We start from the raw sequence: 15,160 nt of genomic DNA on the forward strand, positions 1-15,160 counted from the left end.
TGCTGCTATGTCATGTTGTGTTGTTCTGTGCTGTTCTTGGATATGAAGTACCATTCTGTGCTGAGGTGTTATGCTGTTTTAAGTACTTTGTTCAGCTGTTCTGTGCCGGGTGATGCTGTACCATTATGTACCATAGGGTCATGCTATGTTGTGCCAAACTGCTCTGAGCTAGGCTAGGCTGTCTTGTGTTGTGCTGTGAATGGCTGACATGTTGTGTCATACTGTGCTGTGTTATGCTACACTGTGCTGTCTATGGCTGAGTTGAACTGCTCTGAGCTAGGTTGGGTTGTACTGTCTGCGCTGTGTAGTGTGCAGTGCAGAGATGTGTAGAGATATGCAGTGAAGTGCAGTACTATGCAGTGTTATGATGTGCAGTACTATATGCAGTGCTGTGCTGGTGGTCATAAAAGATTGATCTTACCTTGATCTAGTAAGGGTTCATCAGCGTTTACTCCTGGTATCATGCCTATAAATAACAGAAGACAGGACATCTCATTCCAGATTTCTCTATTTCATATAATGTCAACATGGAAATGTGTTCATGTAGAATATCAAGACTGTCTCTGTCAACTTGTCTCCCTTTACACTTTCCACACAATCAGCCAATCATCTTACACCTCCCACTATCTCACAAATAGCCTGCACAAACACTTGCCATTCTGAAGTCTCATTTTTCTAGTTTTTTTTTCTATTTCACTCCAATTCAAAGATGGTACTTATTCTCGAATACAGTCAATAATATATTTCACTAGCATCTAAATTTGGTCAAGACTTTATCCTGAAGATAGCGATGACGGTTTTGCAAGAGTTGTTGCAATGTGCTCCACTGAGAAACAAAATGCTGTTCACTTTCCAACTCACCTGTGAGTAAAGCATAATCACTTGTTTCGTCCAACACAAGAGGAGTTGTCCATCTGGGTATGGGTGTTGTTCTTGGTGTGGTACGTGGTGTGGCAACTGGTGATGCTAACAAACTGAGTGTGGTAGGGCTTATAGCCTGCATATTGACTGGACTGATACTGGGATATGATAACAGCTATAATAAGACAGACAAACAGATAACATCATTCAGTATTTGAACATCAAATTTATCAACACATAGCTAAAGTGATGGAAAGAGATAAAATTACATCTACACTCCTAAATGTAGAATTGCAAAATAAAATCTATCCTGTAAAGTCACGTGACTTTCTCTTTTGGGGTGTACATTATTTATTGCTGAAATTTGAGACCATTAATGAAATAAATATTTTCCTTTTTGACTTCAACTGACATTTCTAAGGTACTTTGATAGTTAGAAGTACAATTATGAATTGACAGCATCACCAACATCTAGATACAATGCTAACTCTATCTGCTGTTTTCTTTTCTTCAACCGACCCCACTCTTAATGTTGTGATGAGAACCATAAAAGTTAATACAGTCACCCTTCCATGTTACATACAGAACAGTCTTAGTTTCTTTAATTCAATCATCTTTCTTATCAAAAGAAGAAATCCAAAATAATTTACCTGTTGTTGGGAATGAAATAAACCATTTTCATGCCTTCCTAATACTGTAAATGGGCTAGTCATAATGGTTCTACTTGCTGGGGGTGTAGATGGACATGATGTGATTGCACTGCTAGAAGTTGTATTCAGACCATTGGATACATTACTAGATGTGGTGGACAAGCCAAGAGATGTACTGATACCTGCAAATCAAACCATTACTCGAATTATAAACATGGTCTGTCTTCAATATTTACTAAGTACATACATAATGCATTCATGACCTATAGTGACATATGTCGTCCTCACATTCTATGTATTTCACATACCCTATCTCACTCAAATTAAGACTACTTGAAATAACCCTATCTCTTCAAAATTGACCATTTCACCCCCCCCCCCCATAACCCTCAAATGGTGATTATTTTACACCCCCATTACCCTCAAACGGTAACTATTTCACACCCCCATTACCCTCAAATAATAACCCTTAAATCAAGACTATTTGACAAACCTGACACATTAGTGGGTGAATGTAACGTGATGCCGGTTGATGACACTGTTTGAGCACTACCACTGGCAGAAACTGTTGCATTTGTTCCCGATACCATAGCAACAGGTCGTGCCACTGGTGGTGGTGGAGGGGGTGGCAGCATGGTGGCAGGGATGAAACCAGCTATCTTACTTGGACTGTTTGCATGTGTGAGACCAGTAGCTTTGCTCTGTGGAAAGGAACACAACAAATGAGTAAAATGTTTAATAACAAGTGGGTCACAGGATGATAAGGATGTAATATTTGAAACCAATAAAAATCTTGCGTTACATCTTTATCAAATGATATGCTTCAAATGCACTCTCTGAATGTATGGTCAGATTATCAACATTACATTTAATTTACCGATCCAAAGATGTTGACAGATCATCAACATCTACCAATCCAAATTTTCATACATTCTGAGTGAATGGATTTACTTGCCGAATGAATAGGTGTGAACGGGTTAAAACTGCTTACATTGTGGTAAATCAAGTCAACTGGAATTGTGCGCAACGAAGACTGTACAGAGACAGGTATAAATCCTGATGTGTGTGTACTACTACTGGTTGTTATACCATCATCACTGCTTTTTGTGTGCTGTGGAAATAAATACAGATAAAATATGTAAGATTAAAACAAACCATATATCGATTCTGTGTGCTTTTTGACACAAATACAGATAAACTAAGGTAAGTTAATAAGAGAGGATCAATGGTTATCATATGGAAACAAAACCACAGCACATGAAATATAACACATGTTAAATACAAAGTCGGCCTAAATCATATGCCAATGTCATCAGTTTTGTAATGCTACATCATGATAGTGTGTGCCTATGTCATCAGTTAGAACTGCACCATAAAAATGAGTATTTATGTCATCACTTCTGTAGTGCTACATCATGATAATGTGAGCCTATGTCATCAGTTCTGTAGTGCTACATCATGATAGCGTGTGCCTATCTATGTCATCAGTTATGTAGGTCTGCATCATGGCAATGTGTGTCTATGTCATCAGTTATGTAGTTCCACATAATGGCAAGGTATGTGTATGTTATCAGTTCTGTATTTCTGGACAATGGAAATGCACATGTATTGTCTCTGTCAATGTCATCCTTTTGTCTTTCTACATCACTAGATATGGACTCTAGGTATTTCATTTTCCCCCAACATGAAAGGTCACCCCATAGCAGTGAATACATGAATCAGTGAGTTGACTGACCTGTGGTTGAGCTGCCTGTTGGTTAGCTGCATCCTGACATACTAACTGTACAAAGTCAGACAATGGTGTATCCGAGTTTGGCTGTAACCTGTACTGTTGGTAATATCCAGTTGGTTGAAAATGAGAATTGTATGACGACACTGTAAAAGAAAGGAAAACATTACATTGTAAAATTGAGATATTCAGTTAGTTGAAGAATCTCTTTATTTACCTTTTCTTTCATTGCACCCATTTCTAAATAGCTCATTGAATGAAATCTAGCACTCATAAAAAAACAAAGGTAGAAACTACTCTACTCTAAAGAGGGCAGTATTGATATCTTACCTGGTAATCTACTATTGTTATGTACTCTTTGTTGCACGTCTACTGTCATTGGTTGTGGAGCTGTCGCAGCGTGAGGACTATGGGTATGGTGTGTATTAGCTGTCTGTGTAAAACTGGAGGCTTTCTCTGTTTTCACTTTGGTGACATGTGCCACATTGGGTGAAGGCAATGCAGGACTTGCACCTGTCAACAAAGCATATAATATCTCGCATATTAATTATTCATAATTCATTATACTTAGCATGAGTCAGGCTAGTTTTAACAATCTATCACTAAAACAATTAATTCATTGGGAACACACAAAGGTCTCAGATCCCTGAGAGGAAGTCATTTAAAAGGACAACACAACAGAATGCAACAGGCATAAATATCTGATATTCACTTTGTACATTCACCATACAATCTCATAATTATGATTGTGTATATTTTTCCACCATGCCCTACAATAGGGTCCCTTAGGGTCTTAATGAATAGGTACACAAATTTACATGAATGGAACAGTCTACACAATATTCATTCAAGCCATATACAATTAGCATGGTAGGAACAGACTCTACAAAACAACAGTGCAAGTCATACCTAGCACCATTCAGAATTAATAAAATATTTACTGTTACATCATTTCCAAACTCCACCTACGATATATTACAATACACACTTCTGAGTGCACTTGGGGTTGCATGTAGTACCGAAGGAGGGGGGGAAGGAGGTGTATGTTCAAACTCTACTGCACTGCATTGACTGTTTGGTTTTGTTTATTTCAAATGCCAACACAGCCATCAAAACATTCACAATTGTTTTCAAACATCTATTTTTAACTGTCGGTAGACTACAAGGGAATTCTTAAAGATAATTCATCACTTCCAAGCCATACCTGGATCTACATCACTTTGCCAGCTGGAAGACTGACTAGACAGTGACGCCGGCGACCTGCCATAGTAGCTATTGACATTATCTGTCTCTTCACCAACACTATCTGCATCATCCTCTGTTGACATTGTGCTGGAATTTCTCTTCATACGTTTGAGATTTTGCGGTTGTGTTGTAGGCACACTCCGTCTTAGACCAATATTACGTGACATACTCTGGTCAGCACTGAAGTTATAGAATGTAGGACTGTCCAGTTCACCTAAAGTGGACATACGATGAGCACCATTGCTTTCCATTATGGGAGCTGATGTAGAGAACAAAGATTGATCGGTTAATGCTCTTTTTTTACTCTACAAGCACATCTCAAAATTTTTTTATTGTTTTACTTTCATTGTAGTAGGTGCATTCCAAAGCAGTAACAATTCCTGACTGGTTTTAACACCATGGAGCTTTTTTGTTTCCCATTTTTTGAAATCTCGGGCATCTGCTTCTAGATATTAATGAACAACTTATGACAAGGTTATCCTCAGTGTTGTTCAACTTGTCATCTTTTCCTGATATCAGTAACTCAAACCAGCTGGGTTAGATTCTCCTGATTCTGACAATATTTTTTTCAAACACTAAAGAAGCACAGATTGACAGAAAGACTTACTTTTTGTAATTCTCATTAATTCTTGTGCCGAGAAAACTCCACTGGAACAAAAATTGTCCACACCACAATGACCATTGACCACTGTCAAACAAAGCAGGGTTACCCGTTATTAACATTGAACTTAATATACTGAACCTGGTACAAATACAGTGGGTAATATACATGTAGCATGATGAAGTTTGTGAATTTGACCGTAGACCATACACTTGTATGGTCTATAATTTGACAATGTAAGTTTATGCATAAAAGATACACTACATCAAAGCAAGTTACACACCATCTCAACCGTTTCAACTGAGCAGAAATATTTTCATATGTATAGTGTATATGCATGTATTGTGTAGTTTTCCACAAAGCCTTGGATGTGGTACTTGTTGGCATCAAAATATTGCCAGGTTTCTTAGTGTTAACTCTGTTTAGGGCAAACACCAAATCTCAATACTGTAATATAGTATTGAGATTTGGTGTTTGCAGTAAACAGACAATATATTTCACAGCAAATGGTTAGAAACTCCTGAACAATGAATACACTATATACAAATCAAATTTAGTGTTGGTACCTGTATATTAGTACTCTAGTGTTGGTATTTGTTGCCTCCTATTATTGCAAGGCTACTGTCTGCTATATTGTGTTTCATCTAATACATTATTTTAATAATCCATACAACATTTCCTACATCACACAATTGGACATCCCTTCGGAATACAGAACCATGCATGGTTCTATGCTTGATAACATGTATCAGAATTAGCCAAGTGATTCTATGCTTGATAACATGTATCAGAATTAACCATGTGGTTCTATGCTTGATAACATGTATCAGAATTAGTCATGTGGTTCTATGCTTGATAACATGTATCAGAATTAGTCATGTGGTTCTATGCTTGATAACATGTATCAGAATTAGTCATGTGGTTCTATGCTTGATATTAAACATGCATCAGAATTAGTCATGTGGTTCTATGCTTGATAACATGTATCAGAATTAGTCAAGTGGTTCTATGCTTGATAACATGTATCACAATTAGCCAAGTGGTTCTATGCTTGATAACATGTATCAGAATAAGTCATGTGATTCAAAGACTGCCGACATAAATGTATACATTAACAATCAGTACACCACTTCAATGGCGTGACAACATACCAATGCATGATGGGATACCATGTAAATGACCTTTATATTGATTGGGATTAATAATCAATACTTGCATCTGATGTCTCTTCATCACCTTTTTTATCTACACCATTTTTAACTTGATCCAATTTCTCTACGCTCATTTTCACAAAGTTTAAAGTCCTAAAGGTATCCACATCCAAGTTTACAGTAATTCCAAGATCACTAAATTTGTAATTCCGTTCTTTCGAAATAAATTTTTCCCCACAAACAATAAATGTAATAAAGTAATTATTTCAATGAAGGTTTTCCAAATACGTAATCAGTTTTTAAACCTGTCAGAGCAAGCTGTTACAACAAATGTAATGACACGTCCTTGAGTTTGTGCGGAATCAATTTCCAAGTAAATGAGATGTGCTTGTCTACATCAAATATGTGTCTGAATAAATCCATAATGAAATGCAATTATCTATGACCTTGTCAGCAACTTAATTCACTTCCTCTTTAATAAACACTTCTAATTAAATGACATGTACATTTCAATCAGAATTACAGGCAAGATAATTAGAAAACAAAATGTTTAATGAGTGTATATCTTAGACACGGTATCAGACATGTATAAATTAACTATTAATTCACTTAATTCACAGATGTCTGAGTGCTTCTGTCACTTTAGTCTGGTCATTCTCATAATGTTATAATTTGTTCACTGACCATCCACCTGCCTAGCTATAGACAGTGTCATCATACCATAGCTTTATAGACAAACCTATCTGCAGTGTTCTCTGTAATTTACACACTGCTTGTTATAACACTCTTTCATCTCCCTCAAAACTTACACGTCCATCACAATACATCCTTGCCTATAATTTATAAAGTACACTTCATTATTAAAACCTTTATTCATCTCTCCCAATAAGTTGGTTATACATAGGTTATAATGTATATTACTATCCTAGGGTAACTACATATTCTTTCCTCAGTAAAGGCTACTGTTCACAATATTCAGAAGCAAATATTGTACATATCTGTTTCTGTTTGAATACTTGAGACTGTTTCAAGCAAAAATTACATATACGTCAGTTTTCAAGACATACCCAAATCTCCATCTATTTCTTAACTTCTTCAATGTCAAAAAAAAGGCCACACTCATTCAATGTGCAATAGGGTAAACTGTTTAACACTTCATATTGCATTGTGTACTGACATTCTCTTTTTTGCTATGTGCCCTCTGAGTCAATTTGATACACCACTGACACACAGCAATTCTTGCGTATGTGACCTAATAAATTGCATGTTTGCCTATCAACATATGATTTACTATGTGGTGGCTCACCAGGAAACCCAGTATCTGTCATTTTGACCTGCAACAAAATATTTCTTCTCTCTAGAGGGTCTGCAGTGTGCTATTTGTACAGACTGCTCATGTTTACATTACTTTTATAGAGTATGGTATTCAGTATACAGACTGTCCATGTTTGTATACTTTTATCACCATGGTATTCCTACTTTCTAGTTGCCATGGTATTCCGTATACAAACTGTCCATGTTTGCATATTGCCATGGTATTCCTTCTTTCATCTCCTATAAATGGAATCTCTTCTGACTAACTAACTAACTAACTAAGGATTAATTCCGGAATATTAATTTTATTTTCATTTGCTATGATGACTTGCTTAGAGGTATGTTATTAAGACGTCACGTTTTCATTTATCTCTGTCCTTCGTCTTAATTAAAGATTTCACAACAATTCTCTGCCATGGTCACCAACAGATTTCATCCAGCTGACTGTTACCACATACATATCTGTATAATACACTATCAGACGAAGTAAGCACACAATATGATATATACAACTATGCACACCCATTTCTTGTGACCCATTACATCTGTCGTCCTCCTATCTCTTGCTATGCGGTGACTCACAAGAAAACCCAGTATTTTGACCGACGACAACACATTTTTTCATCTGTTTAGTACTAGTAAGTCAGCTACCACTGTTGTCATTAAAATCTCATAGCAATAATACTAAGTATGAAATGTGACATTTACCTGACATATCTGGATCACTACTGCTCCTTATTGATAAATTGACACCACACTGTACTGGTATATTTTCTACAAAAAAGTCACAAAAAGAAAAAAAGAAAAATTTTACAAACAAGTAATAAAGTAATATAAAAGAACACAATGGCATGGCATATTGCAAGTATTTGCATAATGTGTGAATGCCAATGTGCCACACTCTGGGAACTTACAAAAGTGTAAGTGATATTCTCTGCGGCTCCCTACTTGAGGTAAGGCATAATTAAAACAATCAGCATCAGTACATATGTTGTGTGTTGATATCTTACATTTTTCTTAGCTTACTTTCCTTTCCTGAAATACTTGGATTTGCTTCTTAAGATGGAAAATAGAAACATAGTCTGGATGCCAACATGGTTTCTGACTAAAGAGGAGGTGTAAATCGTAACAATACAGTATAGGAACTAGACTAATGGAAAAGTAGCTGCTGTACTATGTATCCCATGGACAGGCAACCAAACTTTATCAAAACCAAAATTTGTATTTATAGACACTATTTCAAAAGAAGTTCTTCTTATGTATAACATATATACATGTATACCCTTCAAGTTCAAGGGAAAACATATCATTGTTTATGATGTGATCAATTATATGCTTTGTCTGTTTCCTAAACATCTCAAAATGATCTGCATGCAGAGTTTCTGCACACACACACACACACACACACACACACACAATGTTAAATTGAAACTTTAGGGCATTATTTCAAAGATATTTTGTAAAGTATGAACAGTACATGACTCCCAGAATGCAATGCTCCTTTAAAAACTCATTCACTGTTCAACATTAATTTGTGAAAAACACACAAATGTTACATTCTTTGCCAAAACAATTGTCACATCAAATACATACATAATGATGTATATTATATTAAATATGATGTATGGGTGACATCGGTTGGCCAATCAGTCATCTATCAGGTGATGTACGTGGGAAATTGATTGGCCAAATTTTATCAGCTGGTGTGTGCATGTGATGATTGGTCAATCAGCTACCCATTAGGTTGTGTATGTATATAGGTGGAGTTGTTTTTCTTCTCACCTACCTATCAGGTGGTGTATGTATAAGTGGACCTGATTGGCTGCTTGCCAACCTATAAGGTGATGTATGAATGGGTGTAGTTGATTGGCCTTTCACCTGCCTGTTCAGTGATGTATGTATACTTGCAGTTGATTGACATTACACAATCCTTCATTTGTCATCCTAATTGTGCCAAGGATGTTGACCTTATTTTGGGGTCAAGGGTCAGTTGACATGACATTAAGTTGGCAGAGTACTATCATAACAACATTAGCTGTACATTAAGCTTGTTAGTTTTGTTGAGTTCACAGTTCACAGGTGTACCCACTTACACACTTCATATTTTTCACTGTACCAATTGTCCTTCATACAGTGTACAACTTTGAAAATATTACAAATACACACTGTCAAACTGTCACATGCCATGTTTACATTCAACATCTCTCATTTACCTATCCCATTACAAATGACTATTGTACAGCTTATGTGACAAACTGAAAGATTGCCTACTGTTTTGATTACAAAAGGTTCACCTACTTTTGTTTTGTTGTATGTTTATCAAGACTTATACTAGTAATAAGAAAGCAGTGTATTTTCAAACTTTCTTCAATCTTGAGAACTATTTGTTTTATAGAACCGGAACTTGTTATAGATGGACATTGTGACAACTTCCATATAACTTGTGTGTTGACAGTGTATTTGCAACTTCCAGAATGCTCACATCACATGTTTGTTTGTTTGTTTGTTTGTAGGTTTGTCTATTTTAATCGTACTGTGTAGCATTGTCAACAAGTTTGTTTGTTTGTTTGTTACATTTGTTCATTACTCTGCATTCCCTTCATGATCCCAGTTTAAAAGTAAAAGTGTTGAAATGACCGTAACTAACTCCAAAACTTGTCAAGGTAGTGATCAACTACACAACAGGAAATGTGAAAGTAAACACACACAGAGCACGTTCTGGACAGCTGAAAGGATATTGTATATAGGGTTGCAGGATGCAAGCGATTGCTTATACAAGATTCTATGAAAATATTTCATAACTTCCAAGTAAATGTCAATAACCTAACACATGTACACTCTAACAGCAGTAGCAGATATGGAATGACCTTTGACATTTGAAATAACCTTTGACACTTGGTCAATATAAATGACTTCACAGCTATATAAAAGGGTGCCATGGTACTCATCATTTATCTCACTACACACACACTATACAGGGTATATGCCAAAAAGATGCCAAAGAGAAGTACTGTACACATTATGCAATGCTATTGTGCATTTTACAATATAGGTCGGTCAAAGACCTTCTACTACTCAGTAACCAACTATTCATACTAAGGTACCAACTATTCATGTTGGGTAGAAATATTTGGAGTGGGTGGTAATAGTGTGCTGCAGATCTATTCATACCAAGTAAAATCAATGAGTCGACTGTATAATTATTGTACACATAATGTAGAGACAGATATCAACTTTTTGTCACAGCTAATATGACCTGTTTCTGTACCATTCTGACTTGATAATATACCCTGTTGACATACACTATGAGATGTCAGTCTAATTATATAATGTTACAGTTTGAAATTTCACCAAAATCTGACAATGTCTGTTTTCTATTTTCTACCTTCCGACAAAATGTTGACAATGTGTTGAGGACTTCTTAGAATTACCTGTGTGTTGTTTAAACATTGAGCAAATTTACTGTGTCAACATTTGAACAGATCTAATAACAATTAATGAGGGACATATAAATTTTAACTGTCATGATTTAAAACTAACAATATAACACAGCTAAGCCAACTCAGATGAAAAACAAATTATCAATTACCTCCATCTATATACCTATCCACCCAAACACCCACCCATCTGTCTGTCCATTGATCCACATATCTATCACTCATTCCCTCCCTCCCTCCCTCCCTAGCTGGCCCTCACTCACACACACACACACACACACTCCCTCCTCTCTAGCTGGCCCTCACTCACTCACACACACACACACACACACACACACACACACACACACACACACACACACACACACACACACACTCCCTCCCTCACTCACTCTTTCACTCTCACTCACTCAGTCATTCCCTCCCTCCTCTCTAGCTGGCCCTCACTCACACACACACTCACTCACTCCCTCCCTCCCTCACTCACTCACTCCTTCACTCTCACACACTCAGTCTCACTCCCTTACCCATTCCCTCACTCACTCACTCACTCACTCACTCACTCACTCACTCACTCACTCACTTCTTCCTTCCTTCCCTCACTCACCCGCCTACTCACTCACCCACCCATCCACCCACCCACCACACTCAATGGTAGGGATGGGTCACATTTCTTTGACTTGATTTGAACCTAATATAATTTTCCCTGAACACATCATATCATTTTCATCGATAATCAGTTCTTCTATTTATAGTCTTATTAATGCAGGTAATAATTTGGGATTGTATATTCCACAGTTGTCAATTAAATAATGATGAATAATATGACAAGATATCATGATGGTATAAACAAAACAGTGTTAGAATTGAATTAATTGACTCCTGACGGGTCTGTTGTTGACAATGCTGTTCTAATCTATTTCCTGCTAGTCTAACCTACAGTGTATAAATCAATGCAATCAATTACAAGAAATCAAAACAAACATGTATATGTTGATATTTTAATGTTAAATTTACAACTTTTTGTCTCACTCCGGTATTTATTCCACAAATGCATATATGATGTCATACTGTGAGTTTCCATAAATAAAACTGAGCTCTTTCTAAGTTGATGTAATTCATCACATGTCGTCAGATGTGAACTCAAAGTGCATTCCATATGAACAATGGTTATGGGATGTTTACCATGCCAGAGAATAAGTCATTCTTCAGAGCGGGTCATGTGATATGTTGTTTTGATCATGTCACCTCCTACACAATACAGTCACAGTACAAGTATATAGAATACACATCAGCATACACCCTGCTATCACTTTACTTCCCTCAAGGACGTTACAGAAAGAATCACTCATGGTGCTGCCCTCCATATGCACTGGGCATTGCCAAGTCAAGGTTACTTGCCTATACTGTTTATGTCATTTTTCAACATCCAACAGTCAACAACATGACACAAACATTGCTCACCCCTATTTACTATAAATACTCTTTTGATTACATTAGCTCTGAATCTATGTAAAGCCCATATATGGCATAACACAATTATGTTTTATGTAAATTTTGAATGCTATAATTAGGAGGGTGAATGGATCATCCATCAGCTGTCACATACAATATACTATATCAACACCTTCCATTTTTATTTTTGCACAAGGTATTACTAGTTGGGCTAAAGAGGATTAACCACCTTCTGTACACAAACATCAGAATTTAAAAATAATATCTGAGGATGATGACAAAATATTGCAAATCATCCTGAGTAAGGAACAAACATGTTTGATTGAAGTAAACAATATTTTATTGAATATAATGTATGTTGATAGATAATAAAATTGTGCCATGCAACCATTTCTAGTTACATGGGTCAGACTTAGTTATCAAAACAAATCAACACATCATGAATACATTTTACACACATAGGCACAGTTTATATTCAACACAAGTGGTAAATACACAACAAATTGATTACGGGTTATAAAACAACATACATGTACTGACAAACCAAAGGGCAATAAACTACATATTGACAAAGGGTAATAAATGATAGGTACATATTGACAAAGTGTATTAACAACATATTCACCAACAGTACTTAGTAACATATTGACCAAAGGTATAATTTGACCAAGTTACCATTTATGAAGGTAATAAACTATATACCCATCAAGGGTAATAAACGACATACTGACCAAGGGTAATAAACTAATAACGACAAGGGGGAAATAAAATACATACTGACCAAGGGTTAACACACAATGTATTGATCAAGAGTTAAATGACATCTGACTTAGGGTAACACTAATAATAATATTATATAAATACTGGTCATGGTTAATACAAGATACATATTGACCAAGGATTATAAACTGCATATTGACCCAGGGTAATAAACTGCATATTAACCAAAAGTAATTCAACACATTCCCCACACACACACACAGTGACACACACAGACACACATACACACACACACACACACACACACACACACACACAGAGGTGACAGTCATATATACATACACAGTAAAATGATTGATAAGTAAGTTAGACAAGGGGTGATACACATTGAGACAGCCTATTAGAGTGAAGAGTCTACACACAGACAAACTGAGAGCAATCGACTTGCAGAGTGTGAGATACAGAACAGTCACATATTGCATGGTTGGGGGAGAGATAAACACACAAACTGCGTGAGTCAGGGACACAGATGTAGAGACAGTCCCACTATGAGTCAGGGGAGACTGAGAGGAATGAGAATAGTCATATCACACACTGCATGGTGAGGAGAGACAAACAGACAAACTGAGAGTACGGTAGTCAGAGACACAGATACAGAGACAGTCCCGCTATGAGTCAGGGAGAGACAAACTGAGTGACAAAAAGAGCGATACATACAGAAACAATACATAGAAATGTTTATGATATTCATTGGATCAAACATCAATATCATCCCATGCTACATCTCCTTATTGCATTCCTTATCAAGGTCACTCTGTTCACCTTTCAAGGTCACACGATATGTTATACAATAATGTAATTGCATTTACATTCTGCACTGTTGTAGTACTGCCTTTCTGGGTGTGATCACAAGATACATGCATTTCTTTATACAAATGCAATTATTGTACAACCATACAAGGTTTCAGTCACAGTAGTTAATCATCTTTCTGTATTCAACTAATATGTTCTTAAAAAGTGACAAACATAGAAATCATAAATTACCAGAATTTCCCAGAACCCGATTAGACCTTAATTTACACACATATGGTAATATTATCCTTGAAACAAACTAAATAATTAAATTCCATCGTGGATGAAAAACTCTTTCAATCCAATTTGACATAGCACTATTAAGCAAACCATTGAGTATTACTGCAATGCATAGAATGATATGATACCTGCATACAACATCAACAAATACAATGGACAAATTTTAAGCCCCAGCTTCAATATCTATCATTCCATAACAAAACTGTTACTTCCATCTATTTTAACCCATCTTTTCCTACCATATAGCTGGTCACTCAGATTCTTTCTTTTTTAAATCATGCCCCTCAGCTCCTCCCCCACTATGAATATCAAAGTTGATGTTTTTATTGATTATAAGTTACCCCTCCCTCCCTCCCTCCCTCCCTCCCATACATCTGGTTAGATTCATTTTTTTTTAAATTTTATTCTCTGTCTGTCGATTGATAGACAAGTGTCTGGGCTACCATCTAAAGTACAATCAATACATACCAATATTTCAGTTGTTTCTAATATTAATTATCATACAGTAAACCACTAAGCCTCTGAACAGCAGCAGACACAACCCCACCCCTCCCATATAAGGCTGCATCAGCAAAAAAATTGTGCTCTGATATAATCATCAACGATTCATAAATAAATATATAAACATACATGTATGTATATATATGTAATTCTAATATTTGGTTGTACATGTACTTGCTAGTCAACAAGACCACTGTCGATTAGTATTATCACAAATAAACCAGTCTATTCCAGCTTTATAATATGTAGCTAAGAGAGTATGTAAAATATGTTGTTATCGTTGGTGATTTATGAGGTCCTTCACTTTTCCAGTCCGTACTTCAGCAATGGCTACCCTCATAAGTTGCCTCGTTAAACCAAGACAACATGTATGTTTTGATATCATGCAAATATTGCACATGGGA

General features: G+C 36.3%; 1 protein-coding gene across 2 annotated transcripts in view; it reads right to left on the reverse strand.

The window, feature by feature from the left end:
- Positions 1–15,160, reverse strand: part of LOC144436538 (nuclear factor 1 X-type-like) — a 29,819-nt gene that overhangs the window by 7,538 nt on the left and 7,121 nt on the right. For both annotated transcript variants that reach the window (XM_078125351.1, XM_078125350.1), the window contains exons 3-12: positions 8,260–8,325; positions 5,093–5,173; positions 4,445–4,744; positions 3,571–3,753; positions 3,247–3,386; positions 2,467–2,622; positions 2,005–2,212; positions 1,512–1,693; positions 862–1,036; positions 422–466 (exon numbers count right to left, since the gene is read on the reverse strand). In XM_078125351.1, the coding sequence (XP_077981477.1) occupies positions 422–466; positions 862–1,036; positions 1,512–1,693; positions 2,005–2,212; positions 2,467–2,622; positions 3,247–3,386; positions 3,571–3,753; positions 4,445–4,744; positions 5,093–5,173; positions 8,260–8,325 (1,536 nt within the window). The remainder of the gene's footprint in view (positions 1–421; positions 467–861; positions 1,037–1,511; positions 1,694–2,004; positions 2,213–2,466; positions 2,623–3,246; positions 3,387–3,570; positions 3,754–4,444; positions 4,745–5,092; positions 5,174–8,259; positions 8,326–15,160) is intronic.

The sequence above is a fragment of the Glandiceps talaboti genome, chromosome 6 (genome assembly GCF_964340395.1).
Source record: "Glandiceps talaboti chromosome 6, keGlaTala1.1, whole genome shotgun sequence".
Lineage (NCBI taxonomy): Eukaryota > Metazoa > Hemichordata > Enteropneusta > Spengelidae > Glandiceps > Glandiceps talaboti.